The 24,408-nt window shown below is 44.6% G+C and overlaps 1 protein-coding gene across 7 annotated transcripts in view; it reads left to right on the top strand.

Annotated features, from left to right (window-relative positions):
• AAK1 (AP2 associated kinase 1) overlaps positions 1 to 23,846 on the top strand; it is an 86,245-nt gene extending 62,399 nt beyond the window's left edge. For 2 of the 7 annotated variants that reach the window (XM_064472780.1, XM_064472781.1), the window contains one exon: positions 17,500 to 23,846. In XM_064472780.1, the coding sequence (XP_064328850.1) occupies positions 17,500 to 18,659 (1,160 nt within the window). In that variant the 3' untranslated portion in view covers positions 18,660 to 23,846. Of the gene's footprint in view, positions 1 to 1,806; positions 1,909 to 3,555; positions 3,658 to 4,415; positions 4,527 to 7,416; positions 7,522 to 9,096; positions 11,152 to 17,499 lie in introns of those variants that run through there. The other 5 variants (XM_064472776.1, XM_064472782.1, XM_064472777.1 and 2 more) reach the window with 5 other exon arrangements.
• Positions 23,847 to 24,408: the final 562 nt, after the last annotated feature.

Below are 24,408 nucleotides of genomic sequence, written 5' to 3'. Positions count from 1 at the left end.
ATAATTTTTCCACAGTTGTGTCCTGTGCCTTGCTGTCTGGATTACCTGATTTTAAGATGCTGTTTAAGTCAGCTGCTGTACTCTGAGTGGATACCTGTTACCTTACCACTTCCCTTCTGGGAAAAGGAATTGAGTGTGTTCTTAGTCGGCTTGTCCCCAAACCTCTCCTGTGTTATGTTTTCCCAACACACTATAATCAGTCCCACCCTTCTTATCCCCCTTCTGATAGCATCAATCCCTCTTTTTGTTGCCAACCCCCTGTGCCCAACCTTTTCATTTATCTAAGGAAAAAGCCCCTCTTTGGTGTTGAGAAGCCAAGGATAACACCTCTGTAGTTGGGGTACATCTTCTTTGGCAAATACGACCTTTGAAATTGAGTATTACTCAGAGGTGGGAAGGTTTTGAGTACATTTAAGGCCGCTGCCCCCATCAGGTTTTTTTTTTCAGTTGACCTTCAGGCTTTTCATGGTATAACAGCTGCCTCTTGAGTCACTTTTTGGGTTTCCTTCCCCTCCTGGTTGCTTTAGCGTGTTGGCTTGTGAAGTTTTCTATGAGGAGTAGAATTTGTCCTGCTTTGAACAAGTAGTTCCAAAGCCACTAGGCTATTTTATTATTTATATAAGGCAATAAAAAAGATTGATATTGTTACCAGTCATGTAACAGTGCAACTTCAGCTTTTCTTTGGCTTTCTCAGCATGGTAAGTCTTTTATACAGCAGTATTATAAAGCCTGTGCTTTTGTGCAGTTATGAGCACGTTTTCTTCGGATGATAAATAATTACACCAGCCTTTGAACTCAAAACATAAAATACAGATGTATACATTTTGTAAAGATGTAACTGTGGGCGAGGCCACAGCTTGTTCTAATATTAGATTATAAATGCAGTCACTTCAAGTTGAAAGGGCCAGGTTTGTCTATGTGGAGCAAATTTTATCAGTGCTGTTCTGCTGAAGGTGAATAATTCTAGCAAATCCTGAAAATGTTATCTTCTTGTTCTGCAAAGAAACCGTGGTGAAAGCTAAATAATTAAGCTTATTATTGAAAACCTGGTTAGTATGATTGCAAAATCACTCATCCACCAGATTAATAATTGAGATTAACTTTTTGCCCAGGCCGTCTAAATTTCTGTATGTGAAGGATAATGGGAACCACAGGAATTGGATCGCTGAGAATGACATGTCTGGTTTGAAACCTGATAGTTGAAATAATTAATTGCTAACTAGACAGCTGTTTAACCGAAGGGCAAGTTCTGATGTGTGGCGCTGTAGTGTCTCAATGATTTCTGGTTTTGCTTAAGCTCTTAAGGCTGTCTTGAGCAAATTAATAGGTGTTGTATACTTAGCTCTAGCATCTTAGGCTTCTGATCATCAGTACTGTTTCTTACCATTAGAAAATGACTAACAAAGACCTCCGCAGCATAGGGAGGTGGGGGGGGAACTGCAGGTTTTCTTTTTTTTAACTTGATTTTTCACTAGGTCATGTTAAGCTTTTGTGCTTTGGGTAGGAGTGAAAGAACTGCATGCTATTTTACAGTGGCTCCTTAGGGAGAGCAGCACACAGTAGGTGAGGATGTCCTCAGTTGTCTTAGACAACCGTGGCCAGCTGGTGAATAGCTGCCCTCTAATATCTCTGAGAATGTTATTTGCACACAGAATTGCACAGATGCTCTTCTGAGGCTGACACACTGGCCTATGAGCCACTGAATTGAGCACCTGATTAATGTTGTCTTTTCTTGGTTTTGTTTTTTTTTTTTTTGCTTTTTTTCTCCTCTGTTGCCTGCCTTCCTCCTTTTCCCGCTTAACCCAGAAAAACTGATTGAGGGACTCAAATCTCCTGAGACTGCGCTTCTGCTCCCTGATATCCTGCCTCTCGCTGACCCCTTCGGTAGCACGTCAGATGCTGTGAATGGTAAAAATAAACTCAGGGCGCCTCCTCCCCTCTGTCTTACATGGCATGTCTTGTCCCGCATGATAATTCTACGTGTTTACCCACACTGGGCTCTGAAAACAGCTGCTAATATTGGCGAAACACAATGTGATAGGAAGTTATGGATTATGCTGAGGCAGATCTGCCTTTTCCCCATGAGACTAGCGTCTCAACAGCAAAGACTTGGTATTTGTATTTAAAATCTAGCCTTCAAGCTTTGGCATAATAACATGGCTTGGTCGTGCCTTGTGTGTTCTTCTGGTCTTGGTAGAAGAAAGTTAACTGTTGACTGAAGGAGAAGACACAAAAAGTCCCTCCGTTTCTACTAGAGGCTTTGTGTGTAACCATGGCCCAGGCACTGAGCCTGTCTGCCTCTGCATCGAGCCTCAGCAGGATGAGGAGGACAGTGTTGCCTTTGACCTGGGGCATATGCTGAGAATAAACTCGCTAGGCAGCGATGAGCCCAGGTGCACCAAGTTCCAGGCAATATAAAGATTTTTGGAGTGTTGCAGAATCATATTTTGATCTACTCGCCAAACGTACTAAAGACTAATAATTGCAGGCTGCTGTTAGTTGCAATCAGCTGCTTTTGTGGTTTTTGGGTCCCAGCCAGGATCCCCTGGCTAAATGGTTGCAACCTCGTAGCTTTTAATAGAAGGGTAGAAATTGAGTCATCTAAATAGCAAGACTATTTTTTTTCCCTCCCTTTTGCAGTTTCCGGCAGTTGTCTGAATACTCTTAGATAACGATCCTGCAAATCCGAGATACGTGCTGCTATGCAAGCAAAAGTAGTCATTAGTCTCCCTCAGGTTGGCCAACTAGACCTTTTCTGATGCTAGCATTTGAGCGCATCCTTGTTCTTTAACTTCTTGGTCATTACCTTGATGTTGGTCCTTGAGGAAGGGACCCGGACAGGCATTATACCTGGCTGGTACGACTGTGGCAGTTATTTCTGTGTCTCTCCCCCTCCCCATTATGGTTTCTATGAAAACAAATCTTTCCATCCAGCCTTTGTAAACATCTCCTTTTGTATGGGCATCAACATTAGCTGATACTGGGGACTGATGTTTTCAATGAGACAAGTTCCAAAACTTAATCATCTCTTTGCTCCACTGGACAGTCAAAATGGAAAAAAGATGATACCAAGTCTTGGCTTTTTACAAGCTTAACTGGAATATGCTACGGGCTCCACAGTATTTTAATGATCTGTTACTTCCAATGCAAGGGGAATCCTTAAAGGTCAATGTTTTCCTTCTGCTGCAAAAGGATCTTGCAAAAGCTTGTAGTTATTTGCCCAGCCCCAGGCCTTCTGCTTAGCTGCAGGGCAGGCATTATTAGCCTCCCATTCCACACTCTGGGTATTTCAAATTGGGTTTCCACAAATCTAAATAGATAAATAACTCACGGAAAAACTCAAACCCACCAACCACTAATGTGTTACAGTCTTCCCTCGTGATTAAATTAACACTGATCTAACTTCAGCCTCTTGTTGTGGCCGGTGTAGCTGAAACGTATTAGAGGGTCACTAAAAGGATTCAAACAACTGCTGCCTTACTTACTACTTACACTGTGTCTTGCAAACTAACCTCTGGCTTCTTCTCTGCTTTGGTGTTTTGCACATTTGGAAAGGAAAACCTGATGTAGCTGTTGAGAGTCTCATACCGGGCCTCGAGGCTCCGTTGCCCCAACGCCTTGTGTCACAGACTGAGTCGGTTGCCTCCAACAGAACAGGTTGGTGAGGCAGGAGGGTGCTGGGGGGCAGGGATGCGTCGTACTGGCGTGGGCTGTGTAAATCAGAAAGCACTGTCTGCTTGAGCATAAGCATCTCTTCTCTCGAGACTTTTCCCACCAGTGTAAACTGGGCTTGCTGTGTGTCTTGTAAGTGGATGCTCCATGGTTCTGTGACAGTGTCACTTGTCTCCTTGTGAATAATGGTACAGTATTCCTTCAGCCCACCATTACAGATCTATAGGTGCCAGATTATTGCTCTGATGAAGCACTTTTGAAATCTGGAGCAGTCACTGATTTTTTTTTTTTTTTTTGTCTGTTCCATTTGGGTGTGGTTGTAAGCAATTCGTGTCCCTTTCTTACTGTGGAGGCCTTGATCTGGCTGCTTTTGCAGCAGATAGACTCAACCTCTTTTCAGAGGTCTCTTGTGAAATAGCCAGTGCACTTAGTTTTGCCAGAGTCCCTGCAACTATTTCTCTCCCTGCACTCTCCTTCACTCCCCCTACTTTAACCTGTCACTTGTGTGGCATTTTGTAGTTCTATACTCAGATTTAGAGGGCAGCTAGCCCCAGAGATGCGTTCTGTGTTCAGAGCTGTAAGAAATGTTTTCTTTCACAAAAAATAGTAGCTTTTGCACTTGTTTTACATGAAAGCTCTGTACGCTAAGCAGATGGGAACAGGAATATGAGAATATGAGCTTAACAGTGTTTGTGTCCTGTTTAATGCTACCTTGCGGCCTCTGGATGTTAACCTGGATTCAGACTCTCTCACTGGGGAAGACTCTCTGCTTGACTGTTCTCTGCTTTCTAACCCTGCTGCCGACCTCTTGGATGAGTTTGCTCCTGTAGCTTTCACAGCTCAACCTCACAAAGGTAAACTGTCCCTTTGTCTCTTAATACCTAACCAGTTCTGGGACTCAATCTTTAGCTGTTGTGAAGCGAAGCTGATACTGGTTCACACAAGAGATGCTGTGACCTGTGTTCTGGTGGTGGTTGTTTTGTTTTCTTCCCAAGCTGGTGAAACTTGGAACGCACATTGAAGTACTAAGGGAAAAATATAGATTAAAATATTCAGCTTCACTGTAAAGACAAGGTTTGTCAAGCCAGGTGGCCTCTGCCCTGAAAGAGGGATACAGCAGAAGGGATACAGGAGCCTTAAAGGGTGGGCAACCCATCTTCAGGTTTGTAATTGAATGCACTCTGGTTTGCTTTTTGCACATGGGATTTAAGACCTGCTGTTATGCTGTATTATTAATTCTGGAAGGGAGCCTGCTAATCATCTATGCTGGTGTCACAGGTTTTTGAAATGAAAGGTATTTTTGGGGGTTTGTCAGAGTTGGCATCTGCAGCATATGACTGAGCTCTTCCAGATCTGGAGAATGTTTTCCTTTTCAGAGTTTATCAGGAGTAGGTTCTTGAGTCAAACTGCAGTGTCACAGCAAATATGAATGGAAGTCTGAGTGCAATATCCGATTGAAAAATGGAAGAGTTTCACAGTAACACAAAAAAGCAGAGCTGCAGAAGAGTAGACGATGTGTGGTAATTCCGAAGAGCTGCAGATCAGCCCTAGCAGTACCTCAGTATTTGAGCTTGAGTGGAATTGTGGAAATACCATGCAGTGATTCTGGTCTCCTTCCGCTAACAAGCGAGAGGAGAGGACAATGGGCAGAGGGGTCTGAACTCAGGTGGCTCTCTTTTTTTGGCTCTGCCCAAAGCAGCAGAGCATCCAGCTGAAATCTGGGCCCTCTCCATACAGCGTGGCTGGAGCAGCGGCACTGGAATGGTTTGAAGAGCTATCAGCTGGAGCGTGACTTGCATGGGGAACTTCTGCTGTGTTCTGGCACGTCCCTATTATGGGCTAAAGCAGTTGTGAACAGTGCATGTGTCCCTTGGGGGCAACGCCAAGTGTTAGCAGATGACTCTCACATAAGCCAAGCTTGTAGTGATTATTGGGTAATACACATCCACCCGCGTGGGAGGGAAGACCAGGGCTCCTGTGCTATTTATTGCCTTGAACAGAGAGGCCCAGAGCACAAGTGCTAACAACTACTGGGTGCCCCTTGATGATGGGTTTTGCTTGGCTCGTTTGGTAGGTATCCCTATAGCAACAGAAAATGATCTGCCCTCAGAGGAATCGCTGTAAAAACAGTCTGTAATCAATTTTTACACTCGATGGCACTTCAGAATGAGTTTGTGTTTTTCATAGAGCTTTTAGGTTTAAACAAGCAGTTGTTCTAATTGCTCTTTGCTATAATACACCTCCATACCACTTTATTTTGAGTAAATGGCTTGAAATGTATGCTGAGCCGTTATTACTCCATGTCTGGAACACAGCAAAGCCAAAACGTTGTTCATGTGACTCAATGAGAAAATGAATTAACAGATTCCTGCATGACTTCTCCCAGGCTGCCCTGCTGTTCCCTCTGAGATGAGAAAGGCTCACGTTTGATGAGGAAAGTGAGACTTCTGTTAGCGAGGAGGGGGGGCAAAATATTAAAATCTTCCAAAACTCATCTGTGGCTTCTTTCAAAACCTGTTTTTATAGCTCTGGGTGTGGTTATTAACTGTACATCTGTCTCAGTCTTTTTTTGTTTGTTTTTGTTTCTCCAATCCTGCCTTTGGTGATCTAAAGCACCTGTGGGGCAGATGCTGCTGTCCATGGCTATAATCAACCTGTGGAACTGCAATGCTGCAAGTTATCAGTGGGGCTGTGAGGACTTAAAGTAGCCATGCTCTGGGCATGGATTGATGCTCCAACCATGCCATAGCATCCTTTCTTGCATCTTCTCACCCAAAACCAGTTAGCATGTTTGTCAGCTTTAGGTAAAGAGCTTTTATTCTTGATAGGAGTCAAACTGGATGTTCCTGTTCCTTGAACCATGGACTTGTACATGTCCTTGCTAGGCTTTCAGAAATATTTCAGGTAGTAACTGAGAACCTGATCTTGGAAGGTATTTTAGGTACCTAAAGTACCAAGTAGTGATGCACAGCAAGAGTGTGAAAGTCCCTAAAGGTATGTAATTACCTGATAAGGCAGATGAATGTCTCATCTACTGTGGAGATTGTTGAAAGTGCCTCCCACCAAGTGTCTAACTGTAGTTGATGTGGTTTGAAATCAATGGAATTATATGCCAGAACTGCTCTAGGGGCCTCTGAAAAAATCTCTCTCGGTATCTAGTTACATCTTCAGGCATTTAAACTCATTGGAAATCTGCCTTCATATTGCACTTCTTGTTTTATCACTGTAGGTGAAAGCTCAGGGGTTTTGCCTAACACAGGTGTCTGGAATTTCTTCTGTGGTTCCCACCACCACCATCCTCCCCCAGCCCTTTTCCTCTGAGAGCTGGGAACTGAAGAGCCAGATTGCTCTCTCAAACTACTAATATCTGACAGCCACTGCATGATGACAAAGAATACCTTCAATCCGTGGGAGCTTAAGCCCCAGGCTTTTACCACAGCTTTGAATTATGCCAATTGTTAAGCCTTCAGATTGGCCGAACTTTATTTTGGTTCTCATTACTTGCCTTGCTTTTTGTTTTGTTTTGTTCCCCCCCACTTCATTTTTGTATTTAATTGGTTCTCTACTACTTACCTTCTTTACCAAAGACTTACCAACTCTATTTCACCTTTTAAATGAAACTTCTGCTTCTAAACCCTGTCTCTGAAAACATAAATATGTCCTAACACTTTTTAGCAATTCTAACCAGCCTTCTCTGCTATCTTTGCTTCTTTTCCTTTTTGCTGTTTCTCCTTTATGCTGCAGAAGATACTAACCTGATATCAGGCTTTGATGCTCCTGAGGGCTCTGAAAAAGTGACAGAAGATGAGTTTGACCCAATTCCAGTGTTGATATCCAAAAATTCACAAGGTAAGCCAGGATGTGGGGGTGAAAAAGGGAAGGAAAAAAGGAAAGCAATGAACATAAATTAGTTCTGGGGCAGCAGTGCTGCTGCAGCACCTGTGAATTAATTCAAATAGTAAACTGTAAGATACTATCATTGTAGTACTTAGTGAGCTTAGCCTTTCTCTGATTTACGTTGTCCTTGAAATTTCTCTAGATTCTGTTTGTGAGAAGATTGCATGTCCAAAAAGACAATAGACACACAAGCATCTTTAACTCCTACCAGTCTGCCAGGCAGGGCACGCACAAACCTCTGGCTGAAGTGCGATGGAGAACTGCGTCCTCTGACGTTCTCATTTACTCTTCAAGCCAATGGAAGGAGGTCCTTTGACCTTTAAGTGAACTTGGCACGAGGTGCAAGAAAGGGAGATGATGATAAACCCTATAACTCTGAAACTCCTGCAGAAAGTCGAGGTTTTTCTCACTTCTGACTGGTGCTTGTGGGAACTGAGTGTGTGAGGTTTGGTTGATTGTACCCACCTCCTTTAAAGAGCTTTGAGGAGTCAGAGTCCTTAGGACAGACTGGAAAGTTTCTCCTCTTGCAGCATTCCTGTCACCTAGATCGCATTAATGTGGAGACTTGCAAACAGTTTGTTTTCTGTAGGGTTAAGTCTAAGAAGCAGCACTGTTCCCTTAAAAGAACTAATAGTGTTGCATTTTGTAGCTCGTATAGGGACAGAAGTAAGGCAGCATTTTGCAGTCTGGTCAGTCAAATAGGTCTCTCTGGAGTTAGGCCATTGAAAGGTTTTGATTACAGCTTTTGATACGCTAGCATAGTTTAAAAATAAAAACTAAATGTACTCCAGGGCTCCCTTTTTCGGTGGGTTTTTTTTGTTGTTTTTTTTAGCTTGATGGTAGAAAGAACCTTTTTGATTTCCCTAAGTCCCGTTTTTGTTTACAGCATGAATGTGCTGTACACCTGCTTTGCATCTAATGCTAGCTTTCAAAGACTGACAGTCGTTAGAAAAAGTTCTCAGACATTGGAAACTCTGCCCCTGCTGAAAGTCAGAGAAGATTTCTACCAAAGTTGGGCCAAGATAGGCTACCTTGAATGAAGAGGAGCATCTTCCCTTCAGTATCAAAGCACCAGTTATAGAAAGCTGCCTGATAGCTCAACTCTCCCTGAAGTAGTTGGCAACTCAAAGGTGCTCTTAAAACAGCACTAATGTTCAAGATTTGAAACTTTAAACAGTCCTTTCTATAGGTTGTGGGAGTTCTTGTAATTGCTTTATAGCAGTTTAGAAAGGACAGAATTCTGCGGCTTGGATGTAAAGCCTGGGGAAAAGCAATGGTTTGTGGAGGCTTGGCTGTGGTGAGGTTTTTCCATGCAAGTCTAGTGAGCTAGGTTTGGGGGGGTGGGGAGAGGGTGGAAGAGCAAGCAGGGGAATGTTGTTGCTATCGTGATGCAGGTAATGAGAAGAGCTTGAGCAAATTCTGTGTTTTGCTTTGACTTTTTTGCTTGCTTGCTTGCTCTTGAACATCTGAAACTGTCGTGTGTGTGTGTCCTGTTCAATACTGAATTCCTATCTCTCACACTTTCAGGTGGGCATTCTAGAAACAACAGTGGAAGCTCTGAGTCCAGTCTTCCCAACATAGCCAGGTCTTTACTGCTGGTGGATCAGCTCATAGACCTGTAGCAGTGACACAGTAGCAGACGCAGTTTCTGTAACGTACCTAATCCTCTGCTTTCATTTCCAGAAGAGTTACCTTCAGCTGTGGTTCTTTTGGGCTTTTTTTTTTTCCCCTCCTTAATTAAAAGAAAAACAAATCTGCCAACAGGAGACAGTCACCCACCTTTCTCCCTGTCTTCCCATGCCCTGGGAAAGATTCTGTCTCGGTTCTCCAGGTAGTCCTCTCTAAAGCTGGTAAAAACCCGTTATGGTTCCTTCTGCACCTGTCTTTGCTAGCCTGTGTCTAAAGGGAGCACCATCCTTAGCCGCCCTGCTGAGATGTACACATAGCACCATGGAAAGCCTAACTGTAAATGAATTAGATAATCGTAGCTGATGTATGATCCCTGTGTACAACAGACTCCTTTCTCCTTAGAGTAGTGTGTGAACAACTGTGTTTCAATCTTTGCGTTTGTGTTTTTGGGTTTGGTTTTTGTTTTGTTCCTGTTTTCTGATGAATGGGCAGGAGGGAAGGGGACAGGTGAGATCGGTAGGGACGTCCCTCTCCTGCAGAATACAGGTTAGGAGAGCTGATGTTTCTAAATTGCCAGTATATGCTTCAGAGGAGGTGAAAGCACCGAGTTCCTCTGAAGTAGTCTTGCCTAGTACCTCTGGTCATGGTGCATATGAAGAGAGTTTTCCGGACTGCCCCCAGCTAATGGTTTGCTGTTTAACAATCCTGCTTGTGAATGAACTGTGCTTCCTTGGGGGAGGGGAAAAAAAGAAAAAAAAACCGAACCAGATTGTTAAAGCTGCAAAAATGACCCTAAGTGAAACATAACAAGGATTTGAACCAAATACATGTGAGTATGGCTGTGACTAGCATTTTGTTGACCTTCTTTGGATGAAAAGGGCATTGTGGCAGCAGCAGATGTATTTTCTGTGACTTCTTTTCTGTGTTTGACCGGGAGAAAAAAAAATCCCCAACCTACTGTAAATGGTGTACGAAACAAATTGTCCTACGGTTGTTTGTCTATTTTTAATCCTGGTTTTAGTCAAGCATCTGGTATCTGTTCTGAGTTCCCCGTTTTCTCTTGTAACTGCATATAGTGCAAACCAGTTCAGTATGGAACCATTTGTTTCAGTAGACAAAGATTACTGTGGACTTTATTCCACTCTTCAGTCTTTGTGGAACAAGCATGCACTTGGTTCAGATGGTTTGAAGTAAGTGCTGCTACGCCTCGATGGGTTTTACCTTTTCTTTTCCCCTTCACATGCTTAGTTTGTCAACTAGCTGGATATGCTAAACTTGTTTTCATTGGCTTATGGTCATGAAGTCCGGAATTTTTATCTTGTATTTGAAAGCTCTTTCTGAACAGAAGGACTCTTCCTCTGTAGTGGAATAATTAATAGCTTACTGCTAACCTTGTGTATGTGTATGTAGCTGTATTAGTAAAAGTGCAGTTTCCCATGTGCGAAAGTATGAACGACTGAAATATGTATGTATTGACCTCTTGCTAAGAAGGAAAGAAATCAAAGTTCGTGACAACTCCTTTCCTATCTCCAGTCTCTCCGCTATTCCCCCACCCCGACACTTAGTTTAACAAATTCTGTAAATAGAACTACCATCGATTGTGTCTGCTCTACATTACTCTTCTTTTAAACCCTACACTTAATAATAAAAGTATTGCTTAAGTGTGTTGTATCATTACATGTGTATACTGCACTTTCCAAGAGAAGCTTTACATGAGAACTATGGAAATGACCTTAGTAAAATTGTGGATAGAACTTTATTATTTTTTTGTTTTATATTCCTAAAGCACAGGCAAGCTGGACTGGAAAACATGAAGATGCTATAGATAGAAAGTTATTGTATAGTCAGATACTGAGATTATATGAAAAGAGAATGGATTTTAAAAAGTAACCATCTTCTGTATATTAGAAACAAAGATTTCTGTGAATTAAAGTACTTTTAAAGAATGTTTAAGATTTTAAATCTAATGGCACTTGTTCAAGGGTTCTGGAAAAAATTATAAATGCACTGGGTTGTTAATAATGCTATTAAATAAGCAGATGTGAATGTTTATTTTATTGCTTTTTCAAGTAGCTATTCATGGATCTGGGTGGGAGATACGATACAATGGAAGCATACGTTATGGGAGATGCCTATTATCTAGACCTTCATCAGAAAATACTTGCCACTTGTTTTGTGGAATGAATGGAAAAGCGAGAGATGAAATGAGTGGATTAATTTTAAGCACTCCAAAAGATGTGACTGTCCTGCAGGCATCAGGTTAGTGTTAGAGGCTGCTTAAAAGTCGAGGAGTTTGTGTGAAAGTTGGTCCTGTGAAGGAACAAATTGAACTTCTCTCCAGTGTTGGCATGGGGGATGTTTGGTACCCAGCATTCCCAAAATGGCGTAAGAATGATTCTCTCTTATAGCTATGGCTGGAGCCTTTTTTGAAGCCATGGTTGATGTTTCTGTCCCTTTTTAAGGGTCATAGGGTCAGGTGTTGTTAAGTAACAGAATACAAACCTACAGTCAGCAAAATCACAGCGGAGTGATTCTCCTCCCTGCCCGGTATGTGCTGCTCATTCACGGCAAGATGACAGAGGAGCCTTTCTGCCCAAACAGGCTGGAGCGTGTAGTAGTGGTGCTTGGCATTAACTATTCTGATGGATCCTCCTGATAGGGTACTACACGTGCAACCGAAGTCTGTGGAGCAGTTTCCTTTCAAGTCAAGGTTGTGCTTTGGATGCAAGGATAAACTCTGGTTTCAGGGTAGCAAGATGTTCAAAGGAATAGTTAAACTTAGATGTTGGTTCTCTCTCACTCAGGGGCAGTTCAAAACGCAAGCTGCCTCAGCCTCTGGAAATCGCCACAGTTCATCTTTCAACGGGATGAGCACAAGCGTCATACCCACAATTGGGAGATCAGCAAATTTGTGTTGCATCTGACAATATCCACTGTGTTGGGAGCATCTGTCCCAAAACCAGAAGGTGCTGCAGCTTCCTGAATGCTGGCTCTCCAAGTCTTGGGACTTGGCCAAGTATGAAGGACTTGGCTAGGGCTGCAGGCACTGTGCGACCTGCTGGAGAAGGCTGAGAGATGGGTGGAAGAATCTTAGCACTGGTGGCTTTTGACAGACCTTCTGCATCCTCTAACAGCCTGTTTACCATAAGCAAATGCCAGCTCGAGTGAATCGCTGTGTAGAGTAAAACAATTTTTAGAGGGAGCTCCTTCTAAATGAACAGTGGTGGCATTCTTCAGCCTGAAAGCTCACAGGATATTGTCTCCAGTGACTTTCCATAACCATCTTATTTAAAAATCGATTTAAAAAAAAAAAAAAAGGTTGTTACAATGGAAGTTCAGATGTGATTCAGACCAAAGACAGAGTGCAGCAAGTTTTGGGGTATCCAAGCAAACATAAACTGTGGAGCACGGGGGCCTCTGACTACAGAAAATGTCATCAAGCACATGGGGTGCTGCAGTAGCATCTGAAGTGTGTGCGTGTCTGTGTGGAGTAAATTATTTTCTTTTTAGCCAGTACATTTTCTAGTTTAAGAACTCTCACAGGAATATGTCAGGGTTGGGGAGTGGCTGGCACGGATGTGGGGGAGGCGTGAATGCAACTGGGGGGAGTGCTCTGATGAATGAGGCTTATCAGTCACCTCAGGTACCAATAATCGGGTGAGATGAGTTCCCAAGGCTTCTCTTTGCTGAGGTGTGTGGGCACTGCACATTAAAACTGCATCACTCCAGCAGGAAACACAGACTTGGAGAAAGAAAGAAAGAGAAAAAAAAAAAAAAAGGTTTTCTTTGTGCTTATTTTTTGCCTCGGTGTAGTCTATTTCTGTAACTGAAAGAAGCTGTGCTCTGGGGCCAGCCGTGCTTATGCACAGGAGCATGGACTCCATGAACAGCATCAGATCTCATTGTTCCTTGGGAGGAAGGGGGTATTGCTTGGCTGGGGTTGTTTTAAGGACATTACTGATGTGTGAGACTTGTGTTCCTGCCCTGCCCAGGAGGGAGTTTAACCCCTAGAAACTCACCTTATAATTTTCTTATACAGTCACAGACTGCATCTTAAAAATTACTTGCATATGTTAACGCTTGGTTTGTGCACAGTACAAATGAGGGGAAAACCAAATGATGCTGCTAGTCTCCAGTTGGTCAGTCTCGTTCGTGAACTGCTGGAATGTGGTGCGAGGGGTTGGCGCATTTAACGCTGCCCCGTTGCACTTCGACGGTGCAAATGATCATACGAGTGTGCCAAAACTAGAACATTAAATTCCTTATCTTGTGGACTTGAAGAGCCCTGCATCTGCTCCCGGATCTGCCACTGTGCAGTGACTTTGGGCAGAAACGCTTAATTCTGCTCTCCAAATTGTTGTCTGGTGACATAGGAATGGTGATGCTGCCCTTTGGTGTTCTGCTTTGGTACCTCCTCACTGAAAGCACTCTGGGGCATAGTTCTGCACTGTTCTTTAATGCTATTGCTTCGAGGACTCAGAATCCCAGGAAGAAATTCCTTCATTTCAGAAACCAATGAATGAGAAGTCTTTTGACCCTTTTTAAACGCCAAACTAGTAATCTTTCACACTCACAATTGTGCTGATTTTTAGCTACCTGTTACTGTAAGTTGAGACTTTCCTGACTTTGGCTTGGTGAAATCAGGAGAGTTCTTCGGTGGAAGAGTAGCTTTAGCCTCTAGGAATGCCTCTGTCTCCCCTGACTTTCTTTTGGGCTGTACTCCAGAAATGAGATCATTATCTTAGTGACTGCTCTGCCTCCTTGCAGCCCCCTGTACTAGGGACAGTAAATCTTTTATAGCTTTTCTGTCAGTTATTTCAGTACTTTGCCACGTCAGTGCACCACTTTCCTTAAAAGATGGGGGAACTCCGTGGGTCAGTGCTGTAACTCAGGGGTAAAGGGTCTTTTATTCACATTGCTGTATGAATGCACATAGGGTGTAGTCCTAGAGTACCAAGTGATAAGCGTTTTCAATATTAAGGTTATCCCTGCAGAGAGGGAGCCTGAGTGTAGTTTAGGAATTGTTTCTTTAGTACATATATCTGACCCTGGAATAAAAAAATACATGAATGTTGTACAGGCATAGAGAGAAACCTTATCTATAAACTTGAGCTTCTGTAAAGATTTTATGCTGAAAAGCTTGCAGCTGTCACAAGTGTGCGTGTGTTAAAACCTGAGCGTTAATTGAAAACATAAGGGATGCTTCCCCATGAAGTAATGCACAGATCTCGGGAGTCCGGAGGAGGAGGGGACAAAAGAGGCAGCTGCCCATTGACAGTGTCCATCGTAGCACAGGCAGATGTTAGGAAATGCTGCCTCTGCAAAAGAGGCATCTCTTTTTTTTTTTTTTTTTTTGCATGAGGGGTTGTGGGTGCCTTGTGTGTTGATTCAAACAAACCATCTGCCTGGATCTTTTCAGGCCTCTTGCATAGTGTGCCCTTGGTGTGAATGGGAGCCAAGTCATCACAGAGAAGGGGCAGGGATTCAAACAAAAAGGCACTGTCTTAGTTTCATGATATTTGTCCTTTACCCTCATGCTGTTATGAGCTTGTGGAGTGACCCTTTCTCTCCTTTACTGTAACACGGAACAAAACAGCCATGCTTTTTCATGTGAAACAGTCCCTCAAGTGCTTCAGTCTCGCAGGTCTCTGATCACAGACCTGCCAAAGCATCCGTCGGCTCTGGCTAGCTTAAATTCTCTGTCGTCCTAAATGTTATGCAGCATGCGCCTCTGAAACAGTCGTCTGCAAAGCCCGTAGCTGTGGCTGCTTTGGGGAATGCAGCGACCTTGTCCTGTGAGCTCTAACCTGACCTTTACACAAAGGGGTTTGGGCTTTTTTGGTCTGACTGTGCATTTCAATGTCTATGCATAGCTCAGACCTTTAACATACGAGATTAACAACTGTGAGAGGAGATGTCTAAGCCACTGTCTAGTTCAACATGCACCCAGATATTAGCTAAAGTATAATATGCATGATGTCGTGTTCTAGTGATGCTGCCGTAGCTCCTTCTGGGACTGTCCCTTTGGTTTCTGCCAAAGGAAACAAACTGAGGGAACCCAAGAATGCAGGAAAGAAAAGGTGCCTGAGATCACTTACCATGGGATGGTGTCCGGAAGCTGGGTCTTCCTCCTTCAGCATCAGAAAAATAGAACGTGGGAGCGTAGATGGTGCTTTTCTCGTGTCAGTAAATCCCCAAACTTCTCAGGTAACCCCCTGCATTTTAATATTGCTGTGCCCATTTTTGTTTTCAAATTGTGAGGGCCCTTCCTCCTTGCTGTGTTGCCTAAAAGCTTGGAGCAAAACCAGCTCCTAACTGAAGGCTGGAACAAGTTCTACCTAAGCATCGCCTTGTTTTTTTCCTCCCAGAGTAATCTATCACTCCTGTACTGGCCTTAGCAAGGGAGAAAACTGCTTCCAAGCATTCATTGCCCTTCTCCCTTATGATGGGCAGAGAGAGCAAGGAAGTATTGGAAAAAGTCATTTTTTCCAAAAATAGTGTTCTGCCTATCATACAGTGCCTCCAAGTTCAGAGACGCATGCTGCTCCTGCCCTAAGCAAGCGCGTTTATATCCTGTCAGCCCTTCTCTTGCTCTGGCCTAAATGGCATCGCTTACACGAACACAGACGCCTACTAACACAAGTAACTCTCTAAAAAGAAAATTCTTATCAGATGACTTGTTTGCGCTGTTCTTGTGAAAAGTGGCTCACTGGTTTGCGTTGGCATAATGTTCACCGTGATAAATGCCTTTTTCCTTCCCTTGTTTTCCTGTACGCTGCATTTCAATGAGGACTGGGTAATTCAGAAGCATTTGCGTGATGTGGCAACTGGTCTTGCTCTGCTTCAGCCTGTATTCTCGAAATCCCTCATTAATACCTGGTAAATATAAAACCAGCCTCCTGGAAGAAAACAACGCTGTAGACGTACCGTTCATGCAATCTGAGATTAGCGTCTAAGGTTAAACCATTGCTGACAACACAGGCTTCAGGAGAGATAGATAGTATTTTTGTAGAGTAACTTATAAAATGTTCACATATCTACACTGTCTTTATTTAGCAGTGTAATGTATCTAAGTGAATAGTTTCCCAATAAATACCAATTTTGATGCCTAATGAATGACTACTGTGTCTTTAATTGAGAGAAGCAACTGAGAACGGGTTAACTTGTTTATGTCTATGGACTTGGACAAGAACCGGTGCCTTGCAGGCTGCGATGGGTGTGCAAATGTGAACGATGAACCGGGGCAGAGCTTGGATGCGATGACGCTGTTTTGTCGCAGCAGGGTGGGTTGGTTAGCACCTCGCTTGTCCATTGCTCAGTGGATACCGAACAACCTCCTTACCCTCCTCGTTCTTCCTGCAATTCATACTGCTTAGTTTTTATGTGCCTTTTTCCTATCCTCTTGCTAACATGAGTCCAATGACATACTCCTAACCTGCCAATAGTTCTTTGAAGGTAAGATATCTTCTGTTCTGTCTGTGTGAGTCGTAAGGCAAAGCCAACCCCATCTTGGGCTCTTTTAATGGGAGAAGAGCAGAAGAGCAAGACTCTCCCCGCACTGTCTTATTACACTAACACAGAAGCAAGCCAGATCGTTATAGTTACACTAGGTACTTGATTTGAAGTTACGATATGGATTGTTTAAAATAATTTGTCTTGCAGTGGTTTAAAATAATGCTGCTACAGTTACCAGGATTCATTAAAAGCTATCGGCTGACCTTCATTCTTTGAAACCTGTATGTTATTTTAGCAGATTGTAGGGCGTCCCAGTGTATTTTACATGCCTGAGTGTAATGCCACGTATCCGTGGCATGGCTCACAGAAATAGAGGCTCTGCCAAGCTATATATCTGCTTGTAGAGCAGTCAATAAGGAACGGTGCAGAATGAAATGACAAAAATTGTCTGTTTGCTGGAGCCTCACTCCAGGTAGCAGTGTTACAAAGTGAAAACCTCTCTGATGGTGGTCGTCGTCGTGAAAACCTTGTGGAATGGTGCTGAGAGAGTGCTGGGTGTGCCCATTCGTGTGTCAAACATCTTCCATCTCTTTCTGAAAACTGGTACTTGTGGTGTTCCCCAGCTGCGAGGCAGCATCGAGTTGTGTGTCAGTTTGTGTGCCGTAAACACTTTCCCTGGAATTTTTGTTTTCTTTTATTTGCCCTCCCTCTCCTTCCCATTTCCATGCGTGATGGTGGTTTAAATCTGAACGGCATGACATTTTTTGTGTAATAAGTACCGTTCATTCTTATTTATGACTAAGGAGATGGAGCTTGTTGAGTAACACTCTTCTCTTGTGTTTTTAGGTCTGCAGAGGGATCCGGCCCTGTTCCCAGTTGTAGCTCTTCAGCTCTGTAAAGGACCTCCCGGCAGTGATGGACTTGCTTTGTACAAGGGCCAGTCTGAGATGCTGGAGGTGAAAACACAGCACAACTCAGAGTCAGACTACTTAACAAGAGATGGTCCTTCGAGCAACAGCTCCTTCTACAGCAGCGAAGGAGAGGGGACAGACCACGAAGGAGATATTTTGGACTGTAGCGGGTCCAGGCCTCTACTGATGGATTCGGAAGAGGAGGAGGAAACCTGCAAGTTGTGCGCAGGATTCCTGCAGTCTGCGCCCAGGGAAAGACACAAGGCCTCCAAAGAAGATCCCCACTCCCAGTCTTCCCAGACTAGAGCAGGGAAGACGCTGTTCCCTGCCTTCCAGTCGCACGCCGGGGAGGTTTTTAACGAACCAGATGTTTTTGCCACGGCTCCTTTCCGAAGCTCGAGAAAAGTGCCTGATGAGGTGGATGTCTTTACCAGAGCTCCTTTTATCTCCAAGGGCAATGTGGCTCTTAGACATCCAGAAGAAGCCGATGTATTTCTGAGAGCCCCTTTCACTAAAAAGAAAAGCACGGAAGAGTTGACTTCCCATAGTACGTCTAAGGAACTGTTCACACCACCCGTTTTCCTAAGTCAAGGAGGTGATGTCCAACAAAGAGCTAACCTGATGTTCCCCAGCCTGGATTCAGCAATGTGTGGCTCCACGGCCTCAGCGAGATCTCCATATCCCTCTGCTGGGTTTACTCAGCCAAGCAATCTTCATCCCACTTCTGCAAGAGCTGTGGAGGCCCAGGAAAACACCCCTTCTAAGGGCACGCTGCAAGAGCAGGGTGGCGTGCCCAGTGAGAGAAACCAAGGAGGACACGTGCTGCCCCAGGAAGCTGTGCTGGGCTCTGTGGTTAACAAGCCTTTCCGTCCGCAATCCTTGTCAAAATATTCCCGTCACTACAGTCCAGAAGATGGGCAGGGTCTCGAAGCGAAGCCCATAGCTGCTTACAAAGTGGTTTCTCAGACCAACAGACAGGCGATAGCAGGATCTGTCTCTGTTGCCCCTCCGTCTTCCAGGACTACAGAGCTGCCCGGCGGGGATCCGTTTGCTTCAGCACCCTTTCCTTCCAAAGTGGGAAAGCAAAAGCCTTAATCTGCTGTGAGCTGGGACACGTGCTTCCTGTAGGACCGCCTCTCACAGGACCTTGAACCTCTTAGTTGAAATGAATGACATAGCAATATATATATATATAAAAAATAATTATTATTTTTTGGTCAGAACTTTATTTGCAGTGATATAGTTGAACCATTTTAAGTTATGTTAGTTAGTCTGAACGCCTGGCTCTCAGGATCTCCATATCCTTTTCAGTTGCTTCTCTATCTTCATCCTCTCATTGTCTTTCCCCCCCCATTTATTTCTTAGATGCTTTTCCAAACCAGTAATATTCTGCATTTTCTGGTCCTGGCTGGGGAAATGCATTATAAGATGAATGAAAAGGTTTATTAATTACAGAGCAAGTCAAGCGGGACTTGCTAGTGCTCTGGAAAGGAAATGATTTCACAGGTTAAAGGGTTATTGCGACTTCTTTCCTATCAGTGGGGACTTGTGGACAAGAGCAAGGTTGTGTATTCCAGCTGCTTGGCAGTGGTGGCAAACCTGGCAGCCATGGCTCCAGAGCAATTCTGTTGTGTGCATTCGGAGGTTACGTGCACACCGAGCGAGAGCCGTGCAGGCGACGTCTGGTACCAGGTTTGTGCAGCGCGGAGGCGAGCAGAGCCGTGGTACCATGTGTGCAGCGCTTCTTTGCTGGCTGCGGTGGGTAACACATGGAAGTGCTTCTGCCCGGGTCCTGTGCTGGAGCCTGGAGGAGTCACTGGAAGGACTCACAGTGCCTTTAGTCGCTTGTCTTGCAAACCCGCAGATGCATAAACTTCAGCAAAGCAATCTGTCAGGCTGTTACTATTGCTGTTGTTTGGAAAATCAAATCATCAGGCAAAGCTTTCGGTTTTACACGTGTATTTCCTGTCTGGTTTATGCCAAAGTGTAGGATGCAGAAATTTGCTTATGGTGTTGTGAAGGAGAGGGCCGTGCATTTTTACAGTATTAAAAATACGCCCTATGGAAGAATTTATTATGCAAACAACTTGATAGATGTCCTGATCTACATACCTCATTTGGTGTAATTCAGCGTTCGCCGCAATCCGGTTAGAGTGATTTATACTAGCGGAGACCTTGACTCTATACTTGTAAATTCTGTCTTTTATTTTTGTGTTGATCAAGGATGAACCGAATCCATTCACACTCCTTTGGTAACGTTTGCTCTACTTTTGAAATACTGTGCTTTCTACCGTATTCCCAAAGAGAAGGACACCTTCTTATTGCTTTTTCAGTCATTGATGTAGTGAATCCTAACGTAGTGTCTGGAGGAAAAGTCACCCACGCTGGCAGCTGGGCAGAAACAAAGCCGACTTTGCTCCCTTCTCTTTTCAGTAATATAAGAAAGAGATAAGAGTGAAACCTCCCATCTTTAGTTTGCAAAATGCCTGGTTGCATAAATTGTCTTGGATCTGCTATTTCTGGCCCTCAAAGGCTACTTGAAGTGCAGACTGGCTTTCAAAACACCCGGTTACAGGGACTCTTTGGGCTCCCAGGTGATGAATCTTTGTGGTGCAGTGATCCTTCCCCCGACAGGTGTTGGTGCTGCAGAATGTCTCCCAAGAAAAAAAGTTGAGTGGTTTTATTTTTAAGGACTTGACATCTATGGAAAAAACCCCCATTGACTGTAGTAGCATCCGGCCAAGTCTCTTAAAAGCCTTGCAGTGGCCGTTTCCCAAGGGGGTTTGTTCATTATCATGTGAGCTGGAGCCTTGCAATGAGGGTAAAGGCCATACTTTGTATTTGAGGGTCTCCCATGAGTGGCTTTGAGGTCTTTGAGAGTTTGCAGGGGAACTGCTGGAGCAATGGATAGGTTGCTGAGATCAGGACCAGTCGTACGCAGAGCAGGTTCCTGCCCTGCCCGCTTTCTGATGTGTTGGTACTTGGAGAGGAAGTCCTGCGGGTACTGTCGCTCTCAGAGGGGGAAGGATCAGCTCCTCTTCGCTCACTGGAGTCACACCCGGGAGAGCTTCTGCAGCCTCAGACTTCAGTCTAGTTCTGCAGGGAAAAGACACCGTCTCCAGCACATAGCTTTGTCTGATGTCAAAATCATAAGCATTAAAAGAATGCAACAGGCATATTAAAGATGCATGTGAAGACTGCTAAAACAAAGCAGAGCACTGCACAGTCTGGGGCTCACTCGCTGCTGAGGGGCGTAAGGGGAGGATGGATGGAAAACCCCTGAAGCTGGGAGCTAACTAGCGAAGCACCTGCAAATAGGAGTTACCGACTGTTCCATGTTTCCTTCCTCCTCCCCAAATTCAGTTCCCCTCTAACATAACTCCAGTTGCGAGAGATGAGCCAAATGTTCTGCTGGACGTGCTCAGCGTGGGCATTGCCTGGAAGGCAGAGGGAGAAGCTTGGATTGAGGTCTTAAAGCCCTGGGGTGGGGAGGGAGAATACTGGAAAGCAAGGAGACTCTGTTGGCTTGCACAGCCCAGTTGCTGGCAAATAGTGACTTGTTGAGCCCAGGTCAGGTTGAGTTGTGCAGAGCTGGGAACCTTCTGCCCTGCTCTGCTACACTCAGAGTTAAGTACCATGGGTGCAAACTGCTGGTTTAGGGTTTTTTCTGTCCTCTGTCACCACTTGAAAGCAGAAGTACTGTAAAGAAATTTCTGGGTTTCCCTTGAGATATTTCTTCAGCAAATCTGAGGCTGTTGTTTATTGCGGTTTTTTTTGTCATTGAGTTTTCTGTTTTAAATATATACCTGAAAGGCGGTTTTTGGTTTTGTTTTAAATAAATACCCCCCGCCCCACAGTCAGTTGTTGCGGGATTGGATCAGTGAGAGATGCCGAGAATGACTGCGACAGCAACCGGTGAATTCAAGGGATACCAAGGAGACTGAGCGTGAGGGCGCAGGTTTGTTTCGACACGCTGCCGGGAGGCTGAGTTTGGCCGTGGGCCGTTAAATTTGCTCGGGAAGCTGCTGGAAGGGAAGCCAGGCCTTGGTAGTGCAGGGATGAATCTGTGGAACAGGGGGACGCTTTGCTGGAGCGAGCAGGTACTGTGTATAAATAAGATGTGGGTTCAAGGTATTACCTCTGCTAACAGGATTCAGGTTCGCCTTCCTTTGATTAATTTTTACTTGAAAAATTGCTTTTGGATAATTCCGTGAAACTTCTTTCATGCCACGTCCAGGTCTCACTCAGCTGATGCTGGAGAAGCTTTAGCCCGTTTCCCTTCACGCTCGGGCTGGAGCCCTTTGCCTCTCGCGTGTGTGTGCGTGTCGGCGAGGCTCTGCGTCTCGTTCAGGCCTTGCTCTCCTGCACTGCCAGCCAAGGGAGAAAGGGAAAATGCATCGCGGCGCAGCAAGGTGTGCAGGCTTGTTTACAGCCCCCATTCGGGTTGGATCAGGCTGAATTTCCAGCTCGCGTTTTGGCAGCTTTTATGTTCTTCAAGCACTTTATGCGAAGAGCAAGCTAACCCTGCCCCAGAAGCTAATGATCCTGCCAGCGCACACCCAGTGCTTAGACGGTTTTAAATCTCTGTTGGGGGGGAGGCGGCTTGTTTTTGTCTCTGTGTGTGACCTATAAAGTAATGGGACTTTTGGTTATGGTCAGAAAACTGAATTTCAGTGCCTGTTAGGCTGATATCCTTCTCATTTCCCGCCTGTATTCCTCCTAATCCTGCGCTGCCAGTACTGCAGCTTCAGCGTGATGAATTGTAAGTGGAAATTTCATTTCCATAGTCTCTGAAGCTTACTGCTTTTAATGAACGCGGAAGAATAATGCTAATTGTTTTCTTTGCCACACAACCGGTGATATTAATGAAATAAGACCGGTACGGCCCCAACGCAACGTTTTGAAATCAGTTTTCTGAACAGAACCACTGGTTTCATCTGTTTTTTTTTAAAGCTGTAGTAAATTCTGTTAACTGCCCTGGCTCCTCGTGCACAGCCAGAGGGATGCGGTTATCGCCGCAGTCCTGCGGCAATCTTAGATCTGTGCTGGGAAAGAGGCTGGTTCTTACCCAATGCCAACTTTAGCCTGAATGCACTTAAAGTCTCTCTTCAAAGTGATTAATCAGTTTCTGCATTAAAAGGAAAAAAAAAAAAGAGAGGAAGAAAAAAGCAGTTGGCTTGGCTCTCGGTGCCTCACTGCCATGACGCTTGTACAGCGCACGTAACGGGGCCAGCCGCTGTGGTGTTAACCTGCACTTTCCTGCAGCCTCCTGCAGTGTTTTCGGGACTTTCCCCGTACCCCCCCTCCCTTCCTGCCAGCTCAGTACTACTCATACGTGATGTTAAGTTTACAGTCTCTTGAAGCCAGCGCACACTCAATCTGTAATGCACACTATGCACGGAGCACGTAGGTGTTATTAAGCTTGCAACAGCGAACCCGTGTAAGCAGTCATGACACACGGCACCTGAAGCATGTCTTCAGTGGGACTTAAGCAAGCCTGAGCAGGATCTGTTTAATCGCTGAACTTTCAATCACTCCAAAGTGGTAATCGGTTACTTTAACTCAGCTTCCACCAAAGACTCTTATGTTGGGGAGTTGAATTTCTGTGGTTGTTTTTTTTTTTTTTCCTCGTGGTGTTAAATCAAGGCCTTTCAGTACACCAAAAGACTCCAAAGCATTTTTACAGTAGTATCTTGACAGTGAAATCTTGTTCCAGTTTTGAAACACATTCCTGAAACCTGATCAGCTGTATTAGTGTTTCTAAAAATAAGCCACGACCTGTAGTTTCCATTGTAGGTATGGTAAACACCGTCACACTCAACTAGAAATACTCCCCTGTGAAGTTAGAGGGATAATGATGATCCACTGTTCCCCGATCCTTCCCCTCCAAAGGGAGAAATAACTGCTCGCAGGGATGGGGAGGGCAGGGTTCTTGCTCCGATGTAGGATGCAGCTGGTGGAGCATCACTGCACGCCAAGTCTGGCAGTGACAGAAGCTCTCTTGTTGCCGCACGGAGCGGGAAGCCGGAGCTGGAAGCGTCCGTGGTCTCCGCTAACTGTGACAAACAATCTGTGACTCGTGTCCCAAGAGTAGCGTTCCCTTCGCACCGCGCTGTCATTAAGGTAATTCTTAGTGGTCTTGGAAGTACCTCTGACTTGCAGATTTGATGGAGTCAAGTTTTGCACTCCGGGTGTGATCATCTGTTTCTGGTAATCATTATGAAGAAATGTTCAAGTTGTAAACTTATGTACATTTTATTAAAACTGTATCTGATTACAATACATCATCTCCGCTGTGCATTCCTTCTCCTCTCCCCATGCAAACTGTTTTTGTTGGATACAAAGAATCTGGTTTTTAATGAGTTCTTCCTGTTAAGGTACTGAATTCTGTCTGTTCCTGCTGTTTTATCTGGCGGTTATAAAGTCAAACAGATCTTCCTGCTATAAGCTGAGGCTTTAAACAGTGGATATTCCAGTTTACTGGAGAGAAACCTTCACGTCTATGGCAATGCCAGCGCAGAGCTGTCGAGCCCTCCCTGCAAACACAGGAGCTGCTGCTGCAAGAGAGGAGGTGTGGAATGAACCCAGCCCCGACGAGGATCCGCCGTGCGTGAGCAAAACGGCCCGTGACCACCCACTGCCGTGCCGAGCTGTGCACGCGTGTGGGGGGAGGCAGGGGGGTCCAAGAATAGCTTTTGGCAAAGCTCAGGGAAAACGTGCTTTCTGTGAGCGCAGCTGCGTGCCAGGGTACAGTGAATCCAGTGAGGAATGACTGAAATGAAGGGCTGAAAGTTTATGTAAGAACTTTGTTGGATTTTTAGGTTGTATTAGTTAATTGTAAGGG

This window comes from Phalacrocorax carbo, chromosome 24 (assembly GCF_963921805.1).
Source record: "Phalacrocorax carbo chromosome 24, bPhaCar2.1, whole genome shotgun sequence".
Classification (NCBI taxonomy): Eukaryota; Metazoa; Chordata; class Aves; order Suliformes; family Phalacrocoracidae; genus Phalacrocorax; species Phalacrocorax carbo.
The sequence above is the reverse complement of the archived record's forward strand: the minus strand, read 5'-3'. Positions and strand labels throughout refer to the sequence as shown.